The 27,069-nt window shown below is 47.8% G+C and overlaps 1 protein-coding gene across 4 annotated transcripts in view; it reads right to left on the bottom strand.

Moving 5' to 3' along the window:
- Window positions 1-21,379: 21,379 nt before the first annotated feature.
- LCLAT1 (lysocardiolipin acyltransferase 1) overlaps window positions 21,380-27,069 on the bottom strand; it is a 117,399-nt gene continuing 111,709 nt past the window's right edge. For all 4 annotated transcript variants that reach the window (XM_039707337.1, XM_039707338.1, XM_039707339.1 and 1 more), the window contains one exon: window positions 21,380-25,532. In XM_039707337.1, the coding sequence (XP_039563271.1) occupies window positions 25,024-25,532 (509 nt within the window). In that variant the 3' untranslated portion in view covers window positions 21,380-25,023. The remainder of the gene's footprint in view (window positions 25,533-27,069) is intronic.

Genomic DNA, 27,069 nt, shown 5'->3' with positions numbered 1-27,069 from the left:
GTGGGTTAAAGAAGGGACAAATGGTTAGGTTGAATAATGGAAAGGTCTTTCCAACAGTAATGAAAGGCTGGGCAGTGAGCAGGTTTTTCCAACAGTAAGGAATGCCTGGAGATCTTGCCAACACCCATCCCAGGCCCTCCTTAGGAACCAGTTCAGCAATGCCTGTCCAGAAAGGCAAAGGCACAGGCAGTCATTCCCCCTGACAGACTCACTGCTCAGCAGCAGCCCAGACCATTTCCTTACTTCCCTATTTCAGCATAGTTTCTTTCTCTTTCACTATGAACATTGCAGAACATTTCTGCTGGGAGTCAAAAGGCTGCCAAGTGCCTTTAGCTGTTTCCATCATCTCCTGTTTTCCCAGCTCCAGCTGTGTTTTACCTGGAGGCTGCAGCTCTCATGGACCTGCTCTGCTTCAGTGGCTCCACTGCTGCTTGTCCTCGGTTTGCTCCTCGACAGGAGGTAGCTCCAAGGGGCTGGAGGGGCCCTGCAACCCACTCTGCCCCACAGCCAGCCCAGCTCCCACCAGCATTCCGTGGGGAGAGCAGCACAGGAAACACCCAGGGCCACCTCTGAAAAAGGCTCCCATCCTGTGGTTACCCCTGCTTGTGTTTCACATGTGGGGCTGAAAATCTCAGCTTTCTGGTGAAAAACAGGATTGCTCAGAAAAATTCCAGATGCAGAGTTGAGTGGCTCTTCAGGGCAAGGAGAAGGAAGTGCAAGGCTTGGGTGCAAAGCAGAAATCCTGCCTTACATTATCAGCAGTAACCAAAACCTGACCTATCCTCCTCCAGGACAGATAGAAACAGCTCCTGAGCCTTGAATCCAGCTCTGCAGCCAGACCTTGGGCTGAGCAGATCAGGACAACACTTTTGCTACCCTCTCCTGCCCTGAAACCTGACCTATCCTTCTCCTCCAGGACAGATAGAAACAGCTCCTGAGCCTTGAATCCAGCTCTGCAGCCAGACCTTGGGCTGAGCAGATCAGGACAACACTTTTGCTACCCTCTCCTGCCCCTACAGGTCCAGGACAGAGATGGGTTTTGCAGCCCAAAGTCTGCCAGCACAGGAAGATCCAGAAATAAGTTGCCAAGGGGCCCTACAAGAAAGCTGGAGGGGGATTTTTTTACAAGGGTATGTAGCGACAGGACAAGGAGGAATGTCCTTCAAGAAAGAGGGTAGTTTAGGTTAGATATTAGGAAGAAATTCTTCACTCTGAGGGAGGTGAAGCACTGCAACAGGCTACCCACAGAAGCTGTGGATGCCCCATCCCTGGAGGTGTTCAAGCAACAATACCAATCTCAATAATAACAGCAAAAGCAATGGCAGTGTCTCCCTTCCAAGCTCCATAATAATCCTCATGTTGTATTTATGAGAGACCAAAAAAAAGAAATAAAAATGAAGAATTTTAATGTCTTCTTCAACCCCAAACTGTGAGGTTGCTGAAAAGAGGCACAGATACCCTCAATACCCTCAGCTCAGCCACTGTTTGAAGGAGCCTTTGCTACCCTCTCCTGCCCCCACAGGCCCAGGAGAGAGATGGGTTTTGCAGCCCAAAGTCTGCCAGCACAGGAAGATCCAGAAATAAGTTGCCAAGGGGCCCTACAAGAAAGCTGGAGGGGGATTTTTTTACAAGGGTATGTAGCAACAGGACAAGGAGGAATGTCTTTCAACTGAAAGAGGGTAGTTTAGGTTAGATATTAGGAAGAAATTCTTCACTCTGAGGGAGGTGAAGCACTGCAACAGGCTACCCACAGAAGCTGTGGATGCCCCATCCCTGGAGTTGTTCAAGCAGCAATACCAATCTCAATAATAACAGCAACAGCAATGGCAGTATCTCCCTTCCAAACTCCAGGATAATCCTCATGTTGTATTTATGAGAGACCAAAAAAAGAAATAAAAATGAAGAATTTTAATGTCTTCTTCAACCCCAAACTGTGAGGTTGCTGAAAAGAGGCACAGATACCCTCAATACCCTCAGCTCAGCCACTGTTTGAAGGAGCCAGACAACACCTGCAGGCTTGTCTCTAGGATGTGTTGCCCTTCCCAAGAGGGAAATGGGAAGCTGTCATCACCCCCATGGGCAATGCCCTGTCCAGCACAGATGGTGAGGGCTGGTGGCCTGGCAGTGCAGAGGTAAGAACAGCCTCTGCCTGCCATTATCCCAGGCTGCATTCCCTCTTTTCTTGAACAAGCTTGATGCCGAGAGCATGGAAGAGGTCTCCTCCACAAAGCTGGCTGTGTCTGATTTCCAGGAAATCAATCAAATGGGACAAAACTAAAGCAAACAGATCAATCTGCAAACAGGCTTTTCTCAGTCTTTCATAAACAAAAAATGAAAGGAACAGTTTTTCCCTTCCCTCAAAAAAAAAACCCTGCAAAAGTCGTCTGCCAGTACTGATATTTCCACTCCCGGGAGGGAGGCAGACTGCTGCTGCTCCCAGATTTTCTGTGAATGGGCTGGGAAGCAAAGCAATTAGGCAGAAGATAATAAACCATTCACCCAAACACAACAGCCAGAAGACGAGAAGCTGTAAACAAGTCAAGATTTCTTACCTCCTTGCAGTTTCTAGCAGTTTTGTGATGCACCCCCAGGGCAGGTTTTATGCCTGGCAAGAAGCCTGAGGATGAAGTGGTATTTGCCCACCTAAGGAGTGATTTGTGTGTGCAGAGTATTAAAAATAGTAAAATTCTCCAAGTGCCATACAGAGTTTTTGTGCTTTGTAGCCTGCAATAATTGGTCCTGGCTGGCATCAAGGCAGTTTGCAAACCCATTGATGATTCCAGTCCCTGCTGGTGCAATGCCTGCATACCTTGGCACTGTTAAGAGACAGACAATAAACTCTTCCTCGTGATGGCTCTGGTAAAACCGACCTTCATCCCTGTTCTCAGCACAAATGTTTCCCCAAACTGTGGTTGTAACAGGCCCGTGGTGGGAGGCAGAGGAGAAGCCAAGGGGGATCCTGGCAGCACCCAAACCCCTCCTGGTGGACTCACTCTGGAGACCTGCTGGTGGCCAAGGCTGCATGGAAACAAGGAATGCTGCAGGGGCAGACCTCCCACTGCCAGAGGGATGCAGGTTTGGCCAGAGGTGCCATCCAGGCATCTCCAAGGGTTCATAAGCATCGGTACAACTTCCCAAGGGATAACAAATCTATCTTGTCCTCTACCACGTTGTTTCCAGGTGTTTCAGAGTTTTGGTGGAAAAGCTGCCTTTCTCACAGAAATGTCACCTCTTCGGCAGCAAAGAAGTCAGTTTTCAGCCAAAAATGTTGCAGTGGGGAGAAAATGCTCCCATGTGAGCAATTTGAGTATCCTGACCTGAGCCATACAACATTGGGCCTGGGGCAGCCATGTGAGTGAAGCTGGAGATACTGCTCCAGGTGTATCCCTACAAAGAAATTACTTGACCAAATAGGACAGGACAGGATCGGGAAGAAATAATAAATGCAGTGTTTTCAATGTTCAAAAGGAAAAAAGAATTTTTTTTTTCAGTGAGAAAGAGATTCTCCATTTATGAGTTGTTAGCAAGAGAGGTGATGGGTAAGGAGTGAGAAGAGGAAGAACTGTGGTATCAAGGCCTGTGACACTGAGGAGGCTTTTTAAAAGCCTTCCACAGCCTCTCCTAGGCACATGTCTTAAAAGACAACAATAATTTTGTTTAGTTTGGCACTTCCACAGCACCTGACAAGTAGGCATCTGGAAAGGCTCTTCTGATTTTTGCTCCAGAAACACAGGCTTCACAGCAGGAAATTTCTGTGTGATGATAAACCCTGAAAGATATCAAAATAGCAGATTCCACAAGGGGCTGCTTCAGGGTAAGAGTTACCTGTATGACCACTGGGGCTGACTGCCTCCCTGGCATCAGCCCTTGGGAAATCACATCCCAGTGACCTGGGGAAAAGCACCACCAATTTGGTATGCTCATTTTTCAGGTTCTCTACAATTTACTGGCATTTAAATAAAGTCTTTGTTGAAGTAATTATTTTTCCTTCTGTGAGCAAACACAGTATAAAACATGGTTTTGAGTGGAAAGCCTGACGCCAAACAGTGATGGATTCCTTTTTACTACCATCAGTCATGTGGAAGAGCTGTTTGGAGACTGTTGTCTCTAAAAAACACCCTGCATGTTTGAGGAGTGTTCTGTACAGCCATTCCACCTGTCTTTGGGATGATAAAAGCCTTCAACTCAATCTCCTTACAGATTTATTCATCTGCATCTTCTGGTCCTGATGATGAGAAACCTGGGAAATAAATCCCTCCTGGCTGTTCTGAAACACTTCATTGCAGAATTGGCAGTGCCATATTGATGAAACCTGACAGCAATATTTTTTATAGATTGTTTATTATGTTATTTACTTATTTATTTATCATGATTGGCCCTTCTTATATTTTGGAATTATTGGGACATGCATGGATTTCCTGCCTGAGCCAGGGGACTTTTTCCTTTAAACTCCACCTCTCCCAAACCACTGAGGGCATTGTCTGCTCATGAATGATGGCATGATGGCATAATTTGCTGAGTGCACTTCTTAGTCCACAGAACACAAGAAGATACAAGGACAGGTCTGTAAGCAGGAGGGCTTCTCTCAGCAAGGGCGAGTGGTTGACTGAGGTGGTCCTGGCCTCCCCCAGGACTGCCTGCCCTCCCTGTTATCCTGGTAATGCAGATTCTGGCCCAGTAAAGTCTTGCTTCCCCTTCCCTCTTTCAGGCTGTCTCTCATTGCTTCTCTCCTTGGGCCATATGGAGCATCACCAGAAGTATTTCATCATTTCCACTGATCAATGTAGGACAAACAAAGGGCTAAGCTGGCAGAAATGGATAATCCAGTAGATCTGGAAGGACTTGCTGAATGATGTTGGTTACCCAGCTCCAATTCAGTTTTCCCTGCTTTGTACTGTTGCTCTTTATTCCCAAATAGGTTTGGGAATATTGAGATTGAGATTGCAGCTGATATTCACCACAGGGGTGATTGAGAACCCACCATAAGCTTAGGAGAGATGCCAGAGACAAAGCTCCCCATGTCAGCCTGGGATTCTTTCTCACCCTTACCAGGACAATGGAGGAGTCTGAGGAGCTTTGCTGTTCCTACAAGACCTGTTCTGCCCATTTTGCACATGTGCTGACTGGAGTAGGGCCCTTGGACTTTCCTCTCCAAGCATATTTCCCTCATTGCTTTGTGCCGTGGCCCACAGGAGCTGCCTCCCTGTCATCTGCAGCAGAGCAGGGCTGTCCAAAAGTCTAATCACTTTGTGCTAATTGAATGAACACCTTCCACTAAGGCCACTGGCTATCAAAGTGCTAATTTGCTTCCTGAGGCTGAGCACCAGATTTTCCAAAGTGATTTTCCAAAGCGAGGATGCGATTGATGCAACCAGAGCTCCTAATGAGCTACCTCCTGCATCTTACCTGGGTCCTCACTGTCACTGAACTGAGACTCATTTGGCAGACACCTCTGGCATCTGCAGATCCTGATCTGGCCATCAGCAGAGACTGAAGCCACCCCCATCACTGTAAAGATATTTTTCTGCTCCATATAAAGAAACACACCCTTACGCTAGAAGGATGCTGCAGGCTTTTGCCATTTCGTGTTGTGCACAGAGATTTAGTGTGACTGTGAAGAAGGATTTAGCCTTGCTGCACTGCAGATGACCCGTGAAACAACTAATGGGTCGGTCAGCTCTGCAGGCACCTGGTCTGCACAAAAATCAGGCCTGCAGCTTTCCCTTGCAGCTCTGATGTGCTGCCATACTGTGAAAAAATCAGACCTGTTTACAGCTGCTTCATGCCCAAAAATATCGTACCTTTGAGAAGAATAACGCAAAAATCAAGAGGGATAGCTTGAGACAAAATCACTTAAAGGCAAGAGGCATTTTGTGTCTCTTCAAGTCTGTATTACACAAAGCAGTTACAGTAAGTACAAAATTAAGTACTATCAAGCCTCTAAAAACAAGCTGTGCCCCTGAGCAAGACAGCGCTGGGATGAGGGCTCTCAGAGGAGATAATCTCCATCCCTTCCCCTCTGTGCACACACAGAACAACATCCACATCATTCTGATGTCACGGCGCGTCCAACCGATGACAAACCCCATCTGAAGCCACTACAAATCTCCCGGACACACCGGAGGAGCGCAGCCAGCAGAGGAAGCCAGCACGCAGCTTACATCAGCCTGCATCAGGTTGCTACGCGACCAGGAAATCTGCACGTGTTGCCATGACGATGCCACTTCATCATCATTCAGTGCACAGCTCCGAGGAGCGCGGCCAGTCCTCCCTGCGCACATTCCGGGACAGAAAAATGCGGGATCGAGCAGGAGCTGGGCAGCGCGGTGGGCGGGGGTGCCGCAGTCAGTCTCTCACTCGGGCAAGGCACGCAGGGCTGCCGGGAGAGGTCTTTAACCTTTTCCTCTTAATACTTTGTGGTTCAGCATTTTCCTCTGGCGTTTCTCAGATGATGCCGTGTCTGATGTCTGTGACAGCCACGCACAGCATGCAGATGGGCAGCCCACTCCGGGGGAGGTAGCAGCATCCTTCTACCCTCACCACTTGCCAGGGAATGGCAGCAGCCAGGGGAAGCTGGTAAGGGAGGGTAAATACCTAAAACACCCCATCTGGGAGGGCAGGGAGCTGCTGGTGTGTCACTGACAGCACATGCTGCTTCCAGGCTCTCACAGCAATAGTATGACTACAGCTGTGCTTGATGCTCATGGTGAATAGCCCCAAAAATGATATGGTGACAATGCTAAAGATAGCAGGACTGCCACAGGATGCCTCACTTACCCAGGAAAGATGAGCAAGCAGGAGCTTGTATAGGTAACCTCAGCTTGGTGTCACTGTCTAGATACGGCTAGGGATCTTTAAGGACACTTCCAACCCAAACCAATCCACAATTCTATGATCCTGCAGTGTTGAGCTCCTCAGAAATGGGAAGAGAAGAAAAGGCTTTGAAGAGAATAAAAGGAAAGCAGGCACATTGTTAATCAGGCTTCAATACTGAGACCGCAGGTCAGCAAAAGCCAACACCAACAACCACACTACAGCAAGAGGAAAGGGATGGTACTGAACACAGTCTCTGCCCCACTAGGGAAAATAACCATGGAAAATAACTATGAAAAATTGTGGCCATCAATCATCTTTACTGCCCTGCTCCACTCTCACCTTCTGCCATGAGAACTCATTTGCTCATTTGCAAAAACCAGCATCAGCTGCCCTTGCCCCAAGCACAGCAGATTATGGAAAGGTTTTAGAGAGAAAATCTTGCCAGGCAGGTGCAATAGTCAGTTCTGGTCCCAAAAACACTGGAGGGATCACAACTGGGTTTTGACTACCAGGCAGATGAAATTACAGATGACCTCAAGCTGCCAGGTGACTAATTCAGAGGTGACATGGGACCAGCCCTGACAGATAAAACATAAGGGCAGAGAGGGAGAAGATAAAGACACAGCTGGAGAGGAGGATCTGAAACAAGTGACTCTGAGGAGCTGTTCAAAAATAAGATTGCAGCCCAGTGTAGTGGAAGAAGGGGCAGCTGGTATTGAACACTGGGGAGTGCTGCCTGCACACTGGCATACAAGGGAGAAGGCCAGCCCTGATGTGGTTGGGCTGATGGTTCCTCACTGCAATGTCCAGCACCTCACTAGGGCTGGTGGGCTGATTTCAAGACTGACTTTTCTGGTTTGATCAACACGAAGCCCTTTTCTTTCCTTTTCTCAGACAAAACCTTCAGGCACAGCTGAATCCAATGTAAACTTGGGCAGATTAAAAACCAGAAACAGGACATGCAGGAGCTTCCTACGAATTCAGGTGTGAAGGCTGCCTGGATGTCTCCAGAAGCCCTGCCAGTCTCCTGCCTGCTCTGGCTGCCTTGTGCCCAACACCAACTCATCAAAGCCAACAGCCATAAATACAGAGGTTTTTCAGCCAGGTTTGGACAGTACCAGGCACATTTCCTTCTCTGAATACCAATATCTGCTGCAGGCTGTACTCGGGGTTGAAAAACTGAAGCACTGAGAGCAGAAACAGAATACTCTGTTTCATGTAGTCTGAATCCCAACCCTGCTCGTTGTTCTTATCCCAGAGCAAGGTGTTCTGGCAATGAAATATCAAATCCAACCCTTGCTCTGCCAGTATGTGTTTTGACTGGGTACCCAGCAAAATGCTTGTTCCTTTCCTTTTTTTTTTTAATTTTAGTTTGCAATGCCAGACTATGTGGTAAACACATCCATAGGAACAATATCAAGAAAATGGAAAAATTCAGATAATTTGCCAGTCTGTTCATGCTTGGAGCAGCGTCCCGGGTCTGGGTTTGAAAATAGCCTTTACATTTCATTTAATAACTGCTATCAAAATCCTATCTGAACCCTAATGTAATTATTTTTTCTCTTTCCCATTTTCCACATCCATCTGAGGGAAGAATGACAAAATATTGTCATTATGTGTCCTTCATGTTTCTGTACAACTCTTTGTAATTTAGCTGGTATTTGACTCAGCCATTTGAAAGAGCAGTTTGTACCACCACACATCCAGGCAGCTCCTTTCTCAGTGAAGGGAAGGAAAATTGCTGGCAGCACACAAAAGCTCCTGTATTTTGCTTTCCATGTTTGTTTTCACCTTTGTGCTCTGCTGCTTTTCAAAATGACTGGATTCACCCAACCAACACAAATCTTTTTTCTTTCCATCTTCTCCTTCTTTTTCTTCTCCTCTTTTTTTTTCTTTTTTTTTTTTTCTTTTTTTTTCCCCAAATAGAGGTTGTGTTTGTATTTCCTTCAGAGACCCCATGGGACTGATTGAGAGGGGAGGCAAGAGTTTGGCCTCATCTGTGCCCCAAATGTTGAGCTCTACACTTGATCCATAGAATCACAGTTGTGGTCACATAGGATCACAGGTCACAGGCAGGTGACCCTGTCTTTTTCCATAGGGAAAGGTAATGCTGTTCTTTCTTTACAGTTACTGTGACAAAAGACATGGGGGAAAGCCCCCTTTGTTTCAAGCTTAACAGTTAGTTCAGAGTTACCTTAGGACAGCATGGGCTTTGCTCAGGGTGATCTTGACTGATTTTATCTCATTTCTTGATTCACAGTCAGAACAGAGATGGAAAAATAGTCAATGGACCTATGGGAAGGTTTGTTTTGCTCCCACACCAGGCCAGGTAGAAGCTGGTCAGAGCAAAGGTTTGCACAGCCCATTACCTGAAAAGGGGCTCCTGGGAGAACCACAAGGGTTCTTACTCACAAACCCTACAATCTCCAGCAGGATGGTGTTGAGAACCTTGGCACCAGAGACATTTTCTGGGCCTCCAAAGGGTCTTCTTCTGTCAGTGTGTCTGCTTTTCCCTTGGACCCTGCTTTTTTTCTCCTCACCACACAAAGGCCCAGCTCTTTGTTGCTGTGGCCCCACAACCACAAGTGATGCACAGAGCAGACCTCCTGTTGGAGGGACGTGGGGAGAGCCCTGCCACACGTGACTGCTGCCACTGCCCCCCATCTCCTGCCAGCCCCCAGCCACACAGAATTCCTTCCTGGCCCCAAAGAAGTGCCAGAGTGGAGTGATAACTTTCTGTTTCTTCGTCATTCAGGTCCCAAGTGCTCCAGCAGGCGATGAAATGGGGACTGTGGGATGGTGGGCAAGGGCATGGAGAGGGAGCCACAGAAAAGGCTTTCAACAGCTGGCAGGGAATAAAAATAGCTCTGCTGGTGCATGGCTATAAAAAGGTTTATATGCTGCACTTTGAAGGAGAAAATTGACTCCATTACAGTCAAGTGGCTCAGTGCCTTCAGCTGTGTCTGGACACTTCTGATTCTCAAGGAAACTGTTTTGATGCCTTTTGTCAAGCTCCTTTGGCAGAGCCATGCAGCCCATGTGCTCAGGCACCTGCTCTTCACACCACTGGACCTGTGGGAGGCAGGAATAACTGCATCCAAAGTCTCCAATCTTCTCTTGGTCCTACTGATGCTTTCCCAGGTGCTTTCAAGCCCATGGTCATAGAATCTTCTCTGTCTCTGACAGTGAGAGTCTTCTGCATGTGCTGGGCTGGATTTCTGAGTGCAGGTGCCCCTGGCAGCCAGAAAAGAGCACTCCTCCCAACCATTGCTGGGTTTTGGCTTCTTGGCCCCATCAGAGATCCTGCTCCTCATCTCCTTCCCACACTGTGGCCCAGGGACAGTTGGGATGTCCCCAGATCCTCTGAGGTTTGGGAGATGTGAGATTCATGGCTCTTTGGAACTGTGCCCATGCTCCCAGCTGGGACCAGTGGTACCGTGCTCCATTTTTCTGTGGAAACACTCACCTGGGTGAGGACCTTGGCATCAGCTGTGCTGCAGGCCTGTGGGTTCCATGGTGCTTTTCCCCAGGCTTGAGGCATCTGCTTCTCTGATGAGCTATGGGGACATCAGCAAGTGCCACCTCTCTCCAGTGAGCCCACACGAACCCATGGCAGCCCTGAGAGGGCATTACTGTTGCTGGATCTGGACATCTGTGAGACAGAAAAGAAAAATCTTCATCAGAATTTGTCAGATTGGAGTTGGAACAGGGGGTTCAGCTTCCAAGAACTTTGATTGGAGCTACGTGGGTTAATTGCTGCCGAGAATTTAGCCAGGTGTTCAAGTCTCACATGAAAGCCCGGAGTCTAAAGCGATTTATGGCTTTGAAATATCCTGTGTGTTGGCTGCTTCTGCCTCAGTAAATGACTTGTTTTGCTACAGTAACATATGCTTTAGATGCACAGGCCTTTCTGGCACACCCGTATTCCCTGTGGGGATCCCGTATGCTGATGTTCCCCTGCCTGGGCATGGCCTATCAAGCTGCTAACGGGGCACAATGGCTGATGGAGAATGAAGTTTCCATCTTCATTTTGGAGCAGCAGCCCCAGCGAGCAGATGTAGCCAAGTGACGCTGACATTTAAAGCAACTCCCAAGATTACATTACAGAGATTATATTTCATATGGATGGCCAAATCTTTCAAACAAAATCAATGTTCTTTTACTTAATAATACTCATGCCACATCTTAATGAAGGCTCCTCCAGCCCAAGGCCCCAGTTTTCTGCCGTCATTTGGTTGCGTGACATTGCTGACTGCATCAGATGGTACATAATGCTATTTTCATCCCTTTCTATTGGGTTTTATGCGTTCCCATCCTTGATTTGTCAATTGCCGGATCAATTAATCAAGGGACTCTTAGGGGAGAAACATTTTTATTACTGAGAAGGAAAGGGAATTAATTTACATTCTGCATTTTCCTGCAGCATCCAACATCTATTATTAACTCTCCCCACCGGGCACGGAGGGGAGGACAAAGGATCTACAGACAGATCTGTGGCCATCTGAGTTATTTGCAGAAATAAAAACCACGCTGGGCTGATGCCCACTCTGGCCCTTGGTTTTCACACTGGGAGAGGCACCAGGCAGTGCCCCAGAGCCAGAGAAGCCTGAGGCTCCTGCAGCAGGTCCAAACAGGCTGTGCTGGAGCCCGAGCTGCAGTTACAACATCTGTGGCTGAGAAGAGAGAGACACTTGTCATCCCAGCAAATTCCATTTAATTAGTGATGCCTGGAGATATTTCGTCGAGATAGGAGCTGTACTAAAACTTTGTGCAATTACAGAGCCCAGCACCAGCCTTTGTGAAAGCTGGAGGGAAAACCCAGTTCATTTACGTGTGAGCTGGTGCCTGTCTCAGGGTGAAGTGAACCCCAGCAGGGATTCCTGAGCATCCTTGTCAAGCTGTAAATTTGCTGCAGGCCCAGCTGTTCCAGGAAGCAGACTCCTGTCCCTAAATAACCACCAGTGACCACGTTTTCTCCTGTCATCTCTCTCAGGTGTGATTCCTGATTTCCCATCACTGAGTTCATTGGAATGTTTCACATCGGGACTCCCTCTTTGCATGTACCAATCTTTGCATGATCTCTCCCAAAATGCACCATGGCCTTTCCCCTGGGAGACACTGCAAACAAGGCTGGTGGCTGGAAAAGCCAGCGGGGAGCTAATCCCAACCAAAACACAAGCTTCACACATCGAGTCCAAACACTTCTGAAATTTGGGCATTTAAGGACAGATGAGACTGAGGTTTGCCCTGGACAGAGAGCTGCATCAGTATCCCTGCATGATCCATCCCTCCCTTCAAATCTTCTCTGTCTGGGGGTCAGGCTGGCACCCAAATTGCCCCATGGACACCCACCTCCTCACACACAGCTGACCAATGGCTGGTAGTCCTCCTGCTCTGGCAACATCCTCCCTCAGGGTCTGTGCAACAGAGATTAAAAATAAATGATGAAAAAGGATTATTTAAATTGTGTCTCATGAGAGGAATATGAAATTGCACAGGCCATAATCCAGTTTGCCGCTTTTCCATCTCAATAACCCCTTGTAAAGAACCACCATTATCGTTTGTCTGTGTAAATTCTGGTGGGGCTGGGATGAACTCAGTCCTTGAGGCCACCTGCCCTCATGTGGCAGTGGAAAGGCACAAGCTCACCATTCCTTTGGTCTCCTGGCCTCCCAGGGAGGAGAACCCCCATATTTTGCAGCCACAGGGAGTTGGGACCAGCCATGGCACACCAGACATCTGGATCTCCCTTGCTTTTGGGGCCTGTCAGACTCACTCGGTGATCAGTGGTTATTTAATGAAGATATGTGGAGCTGCTGGGACTGCAGGCAAATGATAAAGGTAGGGCTTTCATGTCCCAGGGTTTAAAAATAAAAAACAATTTCAGCAGCCACTGCAGGAGCAGGATGTGTCTTGTGAGCCTGTCCAGGAGATGTGGGGCCAGGGGAGGAGGAGCTGCTGTGGCAGCTGAGTTATCATGGATGGGAGCAGAGAATTGTAATCAAACACCTCTGTCAAGACCAACCTTTCCAAATAAATTACCTGGCTCATGAAATATGCAGGGGGCAGACCAGCCCCATGGCTATGCTTGAACCAGTCCTTTTCCTTGTTTGCCGTGGGACAGAGCCTGATCCCAGAGATGCCAGGGCTGCTGGCCTGTGCTGGTGGTGGGCTGGGTCTCTGAGCCTCAGCCAGTGACATTGCTGGGGACAGAGAGGAGCTGGCACCCAGGTGCTTGACCAGGTGAGAGCCCAGAAGGACTGACCCAGGGGCATGGGAGGACTTTGCATGACCACAGAGACCCCCCAGACAAGAAGTAAAAGTGTGATGGGACAACATCCTCCTGTGGTTTGTGTTAAATGCACCAAAGTTTTACACTGAAGGAAGGACTGAGACTATGCACAGCACAGATGGATGCCTTACCAGTGCCCTTGGCCCCAGCACAGATGTGACCACTGGTGTTCACCTCCTGGTCCTTCTCCAGGGGCCTGTACTTGCCACCAGGGCTGCCAGCATCTCCAGGTGTAGGGAACAGGGTCCCAGCTTGTGCCTGACTGCAGAGCTCCACAGGGAGCACTGACAGAGTGACCACACCTGCCTGCAACCTCTGTCCCCTGAGCTCTTCTCTCTGACCTCTTCCTGCACTGCCCCCAAGGCGCTGCTGCTCCTCAGAGCTCAGCAGCATCCTCCTCTCACGGCTTGCTTTGCACCAGCTGGAGCAGTTGGGAAGCTGTGCTGCTCCTGTAGGTAACCTGACTTCCACAGGGGAGAGCTCTTCTTCAGAATCACACAAAAATACCTACAAGAAAACACCTCCCGACCAAACTTTTCCAAACCACAGCCAAGCATGGAGGCTCCAGGTGGATCAGAGGGATCTCCTGGGAGTGCAGCGTTTGAATCGGGTTCCATTGCTCTGCAAACCCCACTGAGAGGGACATCAGCGCTGGCTGCGATGGGTCACTAAGCAGCTTTGATAAATCAATCTAATGATATAAATTATATACAGGGGTAAATCTACCCCTCTATAGTTTTAGTGTCTATCAAGTGGTAGGCAGGGCTCAGAGCTCATCTGAATCATGGGAAGCCAAGGACCAAAACATCATGGGTTTGTGGCAGGAATGCACAGCCACTGGGGCCTGGCCAGTCTCAGGGGACAGACTGAGTGTCCAGGCTCTGCTCTCTGCCCTGGGTAGGCAGGTCCACCAACTTGTCTACAAGAAGGCAGAATTTGGTCCAGGGCACAGTATTGAGGATCTTATAAAGGTAAATGACAGTGGGGACACCACACAAACAGCATGGGGTAAGGGCCACTGTTTGCCTAGGCCCTGAGTAAACCAGGGCACTGAGCCGAGCTCCCTGGCACCACAGGCAAACAAATTCACTTCAAATAGCAGAAACCAAGAAAACAAAGTCTATCTGTTATTTCCTTTCACGTTCTCTAGTTCCCTCAAAATAACTGTCACTGACTTCTCCATCCATGCAAAGCAGCAGGAACACCCCTCCAGCTGCCGGCTCACCTCGGTGCCTCCAGTCTGACGCAGGGGGACTGTGGGCCACTGCTGGTGTGCTGCAGCTTCCCCACTGTGGTGACAGCTGGGGTGGCACAGCTGCTCCTGAAGGCTGGGCACTGAGCATGATGAAGAACCTGCCCCGAGTTTCCCCAGCATGAGGAGCAGGCACAAAGCTCATGTTGGACCAGCCCCATAGCAGGGCTCAGCACAGGGAGCACAAACCAGCCTCCATGCCTAGGACCAGCCAAGGACTACCCTGGCCCTGAAGGAAATCAACCATTTACAGTGGTTCTATGCCCTAAAAAGGAGGATGGATCCCACGAGTGTTGAGGTTTCAGGCTCAGAGGGAAAATGATGCAAAAAGGAGGCTGACTTCACAATACAGCGCTTATGGCATGGATTGGGCGTCTCCCTTCTCCTTTAGGCACAGCTCAACATCCAACACCACAGCCAAAGTTTGAAAGGAGTTTAGCACAAGTGGATTTTGCCTTTTCTGAGGCAATAACCATCTAGGCACAGCATCACCACTCCAGCCAGAGCTGGAAAGGCACATCGTGGCCTCCTGGCCTTGGCTCCCCCAGCCACCCGATGATGTCCTTCTGCAGCCGAGTCATATTTTTAGGTCCTTCTCCCTGCTGATTCATTAGGAGAGCTAATGTTCTCCAAACTGCTGGGCTTTCTGACCCTGGAGGTGTGTACGCCATGCTCTCCTGATAAATATAGACCACTTCAATTACATAACCTGTCTAATAAGCAGCACCCGTCCTCCCTGCGGGCAGGCAGGGACCGGGAACAGAAATGCCTCTGCCAAGGGTGTGAATGGATGCCTCACTCTTCATTCTATTTCCATTGTCTTCCGTTTTCAATGACTTCCTGCTGCATCCTCTTAACGACTGACTCAGGGAGGGTCGATGGCCCTGGAAGCAGTCCAGGTTCAGGGCAACCTCTCTGCTCTGCCCATCACTGCTGGTGTGGGGGGCAAGGCCCCCCTTTCTAATTCTTCCCTCTGCTCAGGGAGATGTGGTAGAGTAGGAGGATTAGGATTTGGAGACACTGAGCTAAAAGCTGGCTTTGTTTCCTAACTGGATGTGTCAGAGCATTTGGCAGACGAGGGGTAACCAGAGGACTTTATACCGAGGGGGTGCAATGTTCTGTCACTGGAAAAGGCACCTGGCTTAGCTAACAGAGCAGCAAAAGCACCTACCTGTGTTCTGTGCAGGCTTGAGAAGTCCGTGTGCTTGGCAATAAAGATGTCTTGCTATCATGGAGTGAGATATCAGGGAGTCAGGCTGTGATTTTACAAGATGAATGTCTGATAATTTTAGGACTTAGATGTGACTGCAATGGCTGAGTGGCAAAATGCAGAGCAATCATCGAAAAGGGCATTCAAAGTACAGTGTGAAGCACATTATTAATAGACTTGACAAATGCATGCACAAGTGGGATGACTTCTTTTTGTGCCATGGTTTTCAAATCCTGGCCTCTGGTTCCTTGTGGCACTGGCAGCAAGATCCCTGTGGAGAGGACGCAGGGAAAGCAGGTCTGCCCCACAGCAGGAAGTTTCTTTCCTTGAGGATGCAAGCCTTGTATCATTGAGAGAGAGAAGGAGCTGTTCCCATCAGCTGCACCCATGGTTTGGCACTGCTCAGCCAGGCTGGCTGCGAGCAGCATCAGGATGGCACAGGGCTGTCAAGACAGCTTGAGTGATATTTATGACAAGGACCACTCTACTGAGGTTTGTTGTTCCTGCTGTGCCAGCATCCAGCATGTCCTGTAATAACTTTAATAGCTTTTATGCAATGGCTAGGAATGATGAGGCTAATTCAAGATCAGGTGTTTAACCTGCCTGGTTTTATTCCTGTCTTTATCTGGTCTCTGAGTCCAGCTTCCCTCACTGTTGGATTCAGGCTGAAGGAGGGCAGAAGGCTCATCCCAAAGTGGTGGGATATGCTCTGTTTTGCACCTGGACTGTGCCTCTCCTGGCATGCTGTGGCTGCCATTGGGCACCACCTGAGGAGATGTCTCCAGTCCTGCTGACCCACTGGGATGCAGGAGGTGTGTGACACATGGGCAGTGGCAGAGCCAACAGGAGAGCCCAAGGTCTTTGCCCCAAGGTCCACAGTCCCCCCGTGGCTGGGATGCAGGAGGTGTGTGACACATGCCACTGGGCAGTGGCAGAGCCAACAGGAGAGCCCAAGGTCTTTGCCCCAAGGTCCACAGTCCCCCCGTGGGGCCACAGCTCTGGGGCCTGTCCCAGCCTGCAGCAGAGGACACCAACCCCAGCACTCCTTGCCTGCAGTGCCCTCCTCTACCTCCTGTCTTTAAATGATGCAGAAAGTCTGCTAAGGACTTTCCTGCTGGAAGGACTCAGCAGGAAGCAGCTAATGCAACCTCTCTTGTTCATCCACAGGACTGATGTCCAACGGGTAATAAAACCACAGGCTCCTTTCTCATTAATCCCTAATTATGCTCTCACTCACAAAGCACTTTCTGTCATTAGCAGAGGAAAGCTGAGAGCCTGCCTTTAACCTTCACATGTTGTGAGGAGGCAGACCTGAACACCTTGCTGTGATCTTGCATAAAACATCTCCTTGTGCTGCCTCTCAGGGGCTCCTGGAAAAGAATCTCCCTTTCCTCAGTGCAGGCAGAAAGCAAAACCTCTAAAGGAGCACAGCACAGTAGAGAGAGGCTGGAGATGTCCACTGGATGTGACATAAAGGATCAGGCTTGCCCTTGCCCTGCTCCAAGAGCCCTGTGATGAACCAGAGAGCCCTGAGCCAGCTGCCCTGCCCCTGGTCACTCATCCCAGTGCAGGAGTAGAGAAGGAGACCAGACTATTCTGAGAGCTTCAACACCTTAATTTAAAGCCAGGCTGGGGATGGAGGCTGAGCCACCCCACGTTCTGAGACCACACAACATCCTTCCCATGGAGCAGGAGCAGGAACCGTGAGAGAGCAGGGATCACAGCTGAACATCAGCTCCCAGCTGTGTCAGACAAACCCCACCAAACCAGTAGGATGAAGTCCTGGGGGGTGGGGGTGCTGAGCACATGGTAGGGACAGGCCCAGGCAGGCCCTGGGTTGCTGTAGCTGGAATGTCTGTGCCAGCCCTCAGTGCTGCTGGCAATGTGGCATTTGCTGCCATTATCCTGCTGCATCCTCTGCTGTCCTGCCCCTGTCCCAGCCAAGGCCTTGGGGGCCAGGAATAATAAATACCTGTCCCAGAGGGACATGCAGCACCAAACCCACAGGTGAGTGTTAGAGCCTGATGCCAGACACAGCCCTGGCTGTAAGGGTGTCTGTGCTCTGTCTCTACCCTTGGCCCACATCACTCACAGCACCAAGGCCACCTGAGGGCTGTTGGTCAGCAGATCCTTTCCCAGGTGCTCCTCTCTGGCTTCCCAGCTGCTGGCTGAAGCCCTGGGATCCTGTGGGATGATGCTCCATGTCCCTTTGTCCTTGTGTTGGCCACGAGGATCTCACTACCCTTGGCCCACATCACTCACAGCATCTCTGATAGGAGCACCAAGGCCACCTGAGGGCTGTTGGTCAGCAGATCCTTTCCCAGGTGCTCCTCTCTGGCTTCCCAGCTGCTGGCTGAAGCCCTGGGATCCTGTGGGATGATGCTCCATGTCCCTTTGTCCTTGTGTTGGCCACGAGGATCTCACATTCTCCATGCAGATGAACGAGCTGGCAGGTGCCCACACCAGAGCCCCGTGTGGGTGAGGAACTGGACCCAGTCTCTCTCTCCTTGTGTGGCTCTCCAGACACACACAAACACAAGGAGCCTCAGGGTCAAGCAGTCCTCAAGTCCTGCTTTGTGAACTTAGCCAGCACAGCCTGATCCACGTGGGACAGTGGCTCCAGGATCATTATTCTCCTGCTTCAAGCAACAGAGGGTGTCCCAAAACCTTCTCATCTCTTACTCCTGGGAGGTAGAGAGGAGAAGGAAGGCATAGAGCAAGAAAGGAATCACAGAAGTTTTGTTTGCTGCCAAGACAGGTTTAGCTCATTTCCTTTAAATGCTGGTTTTGCTCCTGCAGGGATTGGTGTTAAGGCATGTGAGGAGCAGCACAATTTCAGATCCTGACCTGCCCATGTCCAGGACTGTGCATGTCTGTCTGATCATCAAGTGCCAGAAGGTTTCCCTGCTGTGACCTTGAGACTGACCCACTGACTGATCATTTGTGCCCATCACAAAGCACCAAGAAAAGCCCTGGGAAAGTGGGGACCTTTGCTTAGGTAGCTATAAAAAGGGCACTTGAATGAAGTGAGTTCAGAGCTGAGTTTCAGAGAGCTCTTTGAAGAACACTGGCAGGGGGTGCAAAGCTGTAGGAAGCAAACCTCGGGACCTACCAGCAGGCAGGACAACTCCACTTGAATAATTTCAGTGGATGATCGTGAAGGGAAACTAACTGTGCCAGTGGGGAGGGGGATGATGAGGCAGCTCCTGCCAGGAAGGTGAGGAAGCACCTGGCTGCCAGGCAGAGCATGGATTGCATAAGGCAGCACTGTTACAAGTTATTTTGCAAGCTTCCCTGGAAAGGTGGGTAGATTCCCAGCCTGCCAGTGGGAATCTTACTGACAGTGAGGGATTATTCTATCCTTAAAGAACTCAGGGTCTTGCACAGTTGCCAGGAAAAGAAGCAGGAGGAGCCATTTGCATATCTTCAAACACAGGACATCAAGAGAGAAATGTGAGCAGAGAGGAGACAGCACCCTGAGTAGCTACAGGGACATACAGGCAATGGCAGCATTGGTGGGCAGCCTGTCAGATAAGAACAGAGAGACTCCAGGGGCTGTCCAATGGTCCTGCTGGGAACCACCCTATAGTGGATGTTCTTTCTCATCTCGCTTTCTCAAAACACATCTAAGTAAAGAAGTATTTCAACACAGATCTTTCTCTTCAGCCTCTAAAACAGGATGACATGCTCCCAACAGCTGCACCCAGCACTGGCAGGAGCCAACACCTTCCCTAGCACCTCCATCCTGTTATTGCTAACATTGCCCTCCTCTTTGGGTTCAGTGTTAACCTCCATCCCTTCCCCTGGCTGACTGGACACCCAGCTGTTCAAAGAGCAGAGCAAGCCTTGAAGGAAGGGGAAGAAATAGTGCAGGGGGGCAGAGGGCAATGTGATGTGAGTGCCAGGTTACGACTCCGCAGAAAGCCACAACCTCCTGCTCCTCCCACAGCATCTCCTCTGCTCTCACTCCATGCAGCAGCTCATCCTCCTCTGCCACCTGTCCTGGGGATGCAGAAGCAACACTGAGGCCTGAGCCCCTTTAGCTCTTCTCTCTGGTAAGGCTGAAGGTGCTTCTCTGCTCCCTGGATCTATGGGTGAAGGACGGGGCCCTCACCTCCTCCCTCAGACAAGGAAGATGGAGAGAGAAATGCAGGGAAGAGGCTGCACCTGCATTACACTTACCTGCACCTGCTCCTGCCTCTCTCATGCATGAAGCATCTCAGATGCAGCAAACACTCTCCCTTCTTCTACTGGGAGCAGCAATGCCCACCTGAGAAACAATCCTCCCAGACAAAGACCTCGAGAGAAGGGGATGACAAACCATCTGGAGGCCCTATGTAACAGAACAAAGACATCTACTTAGAAACTCTGGGCCTGATAGCAGCTCCTGATAAAACTGCTTGCCCAGCAAGGACAGAGGCAAACTCCCTCTCCCTCAGCCCAAACCCTCAGGGTGACAGTAACCCAACCATGTTGTAAGCACAGACCACATTCCCTGCTCCCAGGAGCATTGTCTGGTTGAGACTGCTTGCAGTGTAATTCAAAGTTCCTATTTCCTCAGGAAATAAGATCTTTTTTCCCCATTATATGGAGCTGCAAAGGAGGGTTTTGGGGCAGCTGGAGGGTGAAAGCTTTGGCCTCATTACTAATATTTCCTGTAAGGACAGGTAAGACAGAGAAATACATTTTTTCATTGCACATTTGTGAGCAAACCAAGAGGTAGAGGCAACCACCTTTCCAGAGTGACATTCCACTCATTTTGACCTTGGGGAAAGGATTTGAATGCTCTGAGCATATACAGACATGGCCAGTTATCATTTCCAGCTGCAGAAACTGTGTTATAAGCACAGACCACATTCCCTGCTCCCAGGAGCATTGTCTGGTTGAGACTGCTTGCAGTGTAATTCAAAGTTCCTATTTCCTCAGGAAATAAGATCTTTTTTCCCCATTATATGGAGCTGCAAAGGAGGGTTTTGGGGCAGCTGGAGGGTGAAAGCTTTGGCCTCATTACTAATATTTCCTGTAAGGACAGGTAAGATAGAGAAATACATTTTTTCATTGCATATTTGTGAGGAAACCAAGAGGTAGAGGCAACCACCTTTCCAGAGTGACATGCCACTCATTTTGACTTTGGGGAAAGGATTTGAATGCTCTGAGCATATACAGACATGGCCAGTTATCATTTCCAGCTGCAGAAACTGCTGCTGGGGTCTCTGTTTCTTCCTTCTGCCACAGGATACCTGCTGCAGATGTGGGTATTTCCCTAGAGCCAGCACAGCCAGGCTATTCTCACTGGGTAATGAGGAGCTGAGAAACACAGCTCTTGTGCCTCCACACTGGATTAACACTCAAGCAATGGAGAGAGAAACCAAGGGGCCTGTGACCTGAAGTTACATTAAAGAAAGGCCCTCTAAGAATGTGAACTTGCCATAGATGGTTTCTTGTGTCAGTAATTACATGGGAGGTAACAGAATACAGCTAAAATGGAGGACTTACCCACCTACCACTACCCAAGACAGGTTATTCTTCAGCAATCCTGGTTAAGCAGCACAGCAAGGCTAAAGCTGAGCTGTAGTTCTTGCACACTCAAAGGTTTCTGTGCCTTCTTCACATGAAGAAGCTGGAAGGGAGGGTAGAGCCAGACACCCCTTTCCAACCTCCCACGGGGAGATGGGGAGCTCTCCTCCCTCAACAGCCACAATCCACGAGTCAAGCATGGAAACAGACACCAGTCTGCCCGAGCCAGCCAGCCATGCCACTGGAGACAAGGTTTGTTCCTTACAGGTGCAGTAAAAAGAGAACAGCAAAATTAAACACATTCAATGCTTCAGGTTTTTATTGTTGCTGTAGAGTAACTGGTACATGGTTAAAACATTCTAATAATATCATCAGTGAAATCTGAAAACTAAGGCTTTCTGTAGGTTTGTAGTGTCCTGGTGTTTCCTTTCACACAGTGCACATATAAAATCAAGTTATCAAAACACAGATCTTTTTTAAACAACACCGATTGATGCAATGCACAAAACTAGAAACTACATTTCCTATGATTAAGACAACACCTTACAGACCAGCTTTGGGCCTTGCAGCTTTGAAGTCAAGAGAAAAATGTCTTGGTCTGACATCCTACTACCCAGATGAGCCTGAAGACACAGAGACAGCAGGATTTCAACCTTCTGTTCTGAGCAGAGAGAAAGAAACCCCCTGATGCTGATGAGGAAACATTTGACTGAGCAAAGGGGAGCAGCATCCTTAAAGCAGAGCACTGATCCCAAACAATGCATGCAAGACCCAGCAAGACTGCAGGCCCTGCAGACAGAGCTCACAGGGGCAGCTGCTGGCACTGCAAGAGAAGGTGAACTGGGACAAACCTGCTACTGAAATGAGACCCAGCACCAATCCATGTCCCATGGAAGAGGGCTATGGGATTCCTGGAGGACTAGCACCTTTATCCCAACAGCATTGAAAAAATATCCGAGTGATTCACCCAGCACAGAATCACAGAGTGATTTAGGTGAGAACAGATCACTGGGTCTAACTGTAAACCCAGCACTGCCAAGTCCACCACGTCCTTAAATGCCAACTTTGTGATCTTTGGAAAGAGAGGCAGGGTAGGAACAAAGTAGTCTCCAAGAGATCTTTGTATCAGAACCTTTTGATTAAAAAGCTACATTTTCATCAGACGGAAAAAAAGCATTCACAGAAAAATCCTCCCCCCCGTTCCTTAATCACTTTTTAAACAATGAAGCTTCTTCATCCATAAAACTTTTAGTTTTTATTCAACATTTTCCCCATCTTGCATTTCTAATTGATCTGAAAAATGATGCACATAATCTAAACATCTACATCAAACACATGGAGGAGGATTCTTCACTTACCACTCACTCTGCATCATGGAGTTGGGCATTGCAAACATGACATTACCAGCTGAAAAGCAGATTATTCTTCCTCTTTGATCCAAACACATGAGGGAGGAAGATGAATTACAGATTTTGCAGGATGTTTTTACCACATTACAGTAGGCTACATGTTTGGCTCCAGCTGGGAGGAAATCCCTTGTAAGGGTCAACGATGGATTGCACTGACCTCATTTTCAGAGCCCAACTTGAATTACACAGAGCCATAAATCCTGAACCGTGCCATGACCAAGACTCACACTGATGTTCCTGGTACATCTGATGACACCACAAAGTTCTCTGAACGACTGAGAAAAGCATAGCTGGTATTTTATGTCACCAACACATGGAACCTGTCCTCTGAAGTCATTCCTGAAGATGATGTTAAGGCTATTGGAGTAGGCTGGCTATGGTTACTCCTGGTATGAAAGCACAGCCGTGGCTCAGGACAGACTGGAAGAAGCCTTTTAGGTCTCCTCTGCATTAACCACAAATGAGGTTTTTAGGCTTTCCCTTGCAGGGGGTTACCTGAATGTGCAGGGTATTGGCTGAAGAGAAGACAGGCTATGGAAGTTTAAGCTGCAACCATGCCTGTGAGATCACAGAACTGCTTTAAAAAAAGACCTCCTTCCACTCATGACAATGCAACACCATTTGTCAGGTACACAAATACATACATGAAAAAATCATTAAGCAATATAACCCTAAATATAAACCTACTTTTATTTATTTTTAAGAAAAAAGGGATTTAAAAATTTGGAGTAAACCAGATGGCTTCAAGTACTTTCCGCATAATAAACAATTAGTTATTATAAGCACAGATTAAAAAAGACCTGTCACCTTGCAAGGGACAGTTGAATAGAGGCTGGTGATTTGTCCAAAAAATGGTCTTTAAAACAAACACATTAGACAACATGCTTAGTGTTGTAATTTAGGAGCAAACAGGTGTATCCACCATGGCAGCCCAACACTTGAGACACGCAGCACACGAGGTACAGTTTGCACTCTGGACTTTCACATTTCACATCAACACCACCCAACAAACAGAGACAGACCATCTGGGTCCAGCTCAAACAAGCCCTCATGCAATAAAAAACAAATATTTAGTAAGTCAGGAAGGTTTTGCAGCAATGCAATTGTTCAAGTTGTCTAAAATTTTGGAGGTTGCAAAACAATTTAACCTGAAGACCTGAAATATCTCCAAAGTGCTGGCAATGTTTTTGTCTTTTTCTATGTAAGCATGAACATTATTTTTATTATATATGACAAGGGATGCACTTCAAAGAGCCTTGTCTGAGTTTAAGACTTCAGGTTTTGTGAATGTCATGAAAATAAGGGAAAGTACCAAAAGTCGCGAAGGAGGTTGAAATAGTAATGATGTCATCAGGAAACAAAGCCAGTATGCAAAGGGAAGATGCAGCTCTTCCCTGTGCTAAGTCCAAAACTCACACCCAGCTCTTCCCTGGGCTAAGTCCAAAACTCAAACCCATCTCTTGTACCACCAGGGAGAAAACTCTTGCACTTCAACAGGTCTGTCTGACATGCAAGAGACAAGCAGTCTTCCTGCTTGTGTACATGGACATGTGAAATGCCAGAGGAAGCAATGTGAAAACCAAAATTAATATTACAAAAAATTTAAAAAAGAAAAAAGCTATCTTGCCTATTCTGAAAGCTAAATAAAATGTTTTCAACCAAAGAATGTCTATGAGGATACAAGGAAGCCTTTTTTATAAACATTTACCAGTTACTGAGACAAACAGCTATTTTTGCCTCTGTGAGAAAAAAATACCAATAAACCAATAAAAAACCAGCTCCTCTATCCTGCAGCTCTGCATACTACAGTAGGAACACGTCTCCCACAGCTAACAGGGAGACTAGAACAGTATGAAACAGTGAGAGATAAAAACTTAGCTGCACAGGTCTATTAAATAATCAGCAATGGAGGCAGAGTGAGCACTGTACTGCTTTCTGCAGTATGACACAAGACTGCAAGGCTTAAAAATCCTCCTGAGTGACCAAGCCAGGATAGTTGAATAGTTGGTAGGTTCAGTAGTGTGTGGAAAAGCTTATGCAAAAATATTACTAAAAAATAAGTTTGAGTATTTTAAATAGAAAAAAGAAACAGAACAACTTCTCCTTCAACTTTCATCTACCATCAAAACTTACTAGTTTTCCAAATTCGGTGCTTACTTCACACCAACTCTAAAGAAATCATACATCTGCCTTTCTTTGCTGAATTGTTTGGGTTTCTACATGAAACTTCAGTGCACATCACATTTATTAATGTCCTTATGATTGTTCAGTAATCCAGCAATTTGTTTCTCAATGACAGCAGAATGCAGCTGCTAGCTGCTTGTGAGAGCAATGTTGAAACTACATTCAGAGATTAGAAACTACCATTTTCACGCGTAGCAACAACTAACATTTTTCTTTCTCTTCACAGAATCATGTGCAAACGTCTAACAATGGCGATAGTAAAAGACACTTCTCATGCAAAAATTGTTCCCTGTGCATAAAATTTGCAGGGCATTCCCAAAACCACCCTTCCTCTCCCCTGGAACTAATTGATTTTTACTTTCGCGTCGTGAAATTTCTGTTGCTTTTTAAAATACTGATGGCAAGCGAGTTCAATGAGTTCCAGCCCACCAAATATCTTTTGCTGCGCAACGAAAAAGACGACCATGGCCGCAAAGTACCACTGTGCAAAGCTGTACAGGTAGAGCAGCGCCAGCATTCCCAGCGGGAACACCGTCCAGTAGAGGAGGGAGGCGCACTTCACCGCCAGGACCCTGAGCTCGGATTTGCAGGGTGGGACAATGCTCTGCCCAGCTGCACTGAAGCACCTTCCACCTTCGTAGAAGCGCCGCAGTCTCTCCTCCTTCTCTTCCCAGCGCTGCCGGCACCAAAGCTGCAGCTCCTCCTTGGAAGTGGGCACTGTCTCTATGGGGTATCTCTGGACGTGGAAGTGGATCTCCTTTGGGAAGTTTCCTCTCAAAAGGTGCTTCTCTGTCTGAGGAATGTTTTGGGGGTACGCCACGGTTATGTCATGGATGGCATCGAGGTTGTCACCTAGAAGAAAGGTTTGGGGGAAGAAAGATCAATACAGATCATGCAACAGTCAGGATACTAATCTGCTTCAAGACACGATTGAAAACTGCCAAAATTATGGCAGAAATCCCAGAAATCCCAGAGATACATTAACTATGCAGACTGTGTTTCATCTGCTAGACTATCTAAAGGCTGAAAGGTCAAACTTTTCCCAATCATTGCCTGTTCTGAATCTGAACAAAAAGCTTTGGGAACAAGATTATACACAGTACAAACTAATGCAGAATTACAATAGTAAGAGAATTAAGTCAAATGTAAAGGAGAGAAGAGGCACATCTGGTCTTGGATAACGAGCACTGTATGTGAGTCTGATGTTCAGCTGTTTGGGTAAAGGGAGCACAGCTAACCATTCAAATAGCAATTGCAATTAGAAATTCAAGGGGCTATTGATGAAAAACCCCCCTAGTCTTCATTAGCATGCCTGATTGAGCCAACATTTTTGGAAAGGATATCAGTATTGCCAAAGCAGGGCTTGCTAGAGCATCCTTGTACTAAGTGTTTTTACATTTTGCACTTTCTAAATACTGTCTTTATCCCCCAGCCTCCGAACAGACATTCTTTTTAGATTTCATAAAGTGAATTCTGCTAGTGTAAAACTGATCTAAAAATAGGCATGTGGTGCACTGGACGTTGCATAACTGCTAAGTTCTGCCAGCAGTGATTTATGTTGCTGTTTTTATTTGGCTGGCTGGCTCTGGGCAAAATAGAATTGGAGACTAAAAGCTGTCTCCAGTTGCAGCAATTGAAGACTTTTGTTCTCACAGATGATGCCACTTCTTGCAAAGATGATCAAAACCTACTCTTTAGCCCCACTCTTCATTTTCATTTCCTCTCCTTCCCTGGCATTTTAGTTTTCCTTTACAGCCCTAAAAATGACAGGGCCAGAATAGAAAGTTACTTTAAAAGGCCATGTTCAAAATGATGTATCTAAAGTTCAACACCAAATATCACAAGAGGGGGAAAAGCCCTATTCAGCCTTTCAGAGTATTTTATAACTGTGCTGTCTTGAAGCAATCTCTCTCAGACAGTTTTGTGGTAGGTTACTTGGGGTTGTAAAGAGATTTATGTGGCTTCTTGGAGGTCTATCAGAGCAAAACTCAATATTCCATCTTTTGTCTAGCTCTGGGATCACCTCTGAACTGAGCAGACAATCCCTGTGCTCTCTGTGCTCTGCACAGGTAAAACCTATCAGATCTCCTTCCAAGAGATGCCAAAATTGATCACATCTCAGAAACTCAGCCCTTACAAAGGGAAATAATTGCCAGCCTGTTGCACCTTAGCACAAAACATTTTAGTTTTGACAACAGCTTGCATTTTAACTCCCGTATTCCAAATATTCCTACCATCAGATTTACAGTCATCCTGCAGGACAGACACCCATCCCTTACTTCCTGGCCCAACCAGGGGAAGGGCTGCTACATAAACCTCCAAGAGATTTCCATATCTTACAGCCTCCCTCCTCCTGGTCCTCCCTAGCTCCCCAGGACTAGTGGAACAT

Source organism: Passer montanus, unplaced genomic scaffold (genome assembly GCF_014805655.1).
Source record: "Passer montanus isolate IOZ18808 unplaced genomic scaffold, ASM1480565v1 scaffold2, whole genome shotgun sequence".
Lineage (NCBI taxonomy): Eukaryota > Metazoa > Chordata > Aves > Passeriformes > Passeridae > Passer > Passer montanus.
Note: the sequence above shows the minus strand (reverse complement) of the source record. Positions and strands in the feature narration are given on the sequence as shown.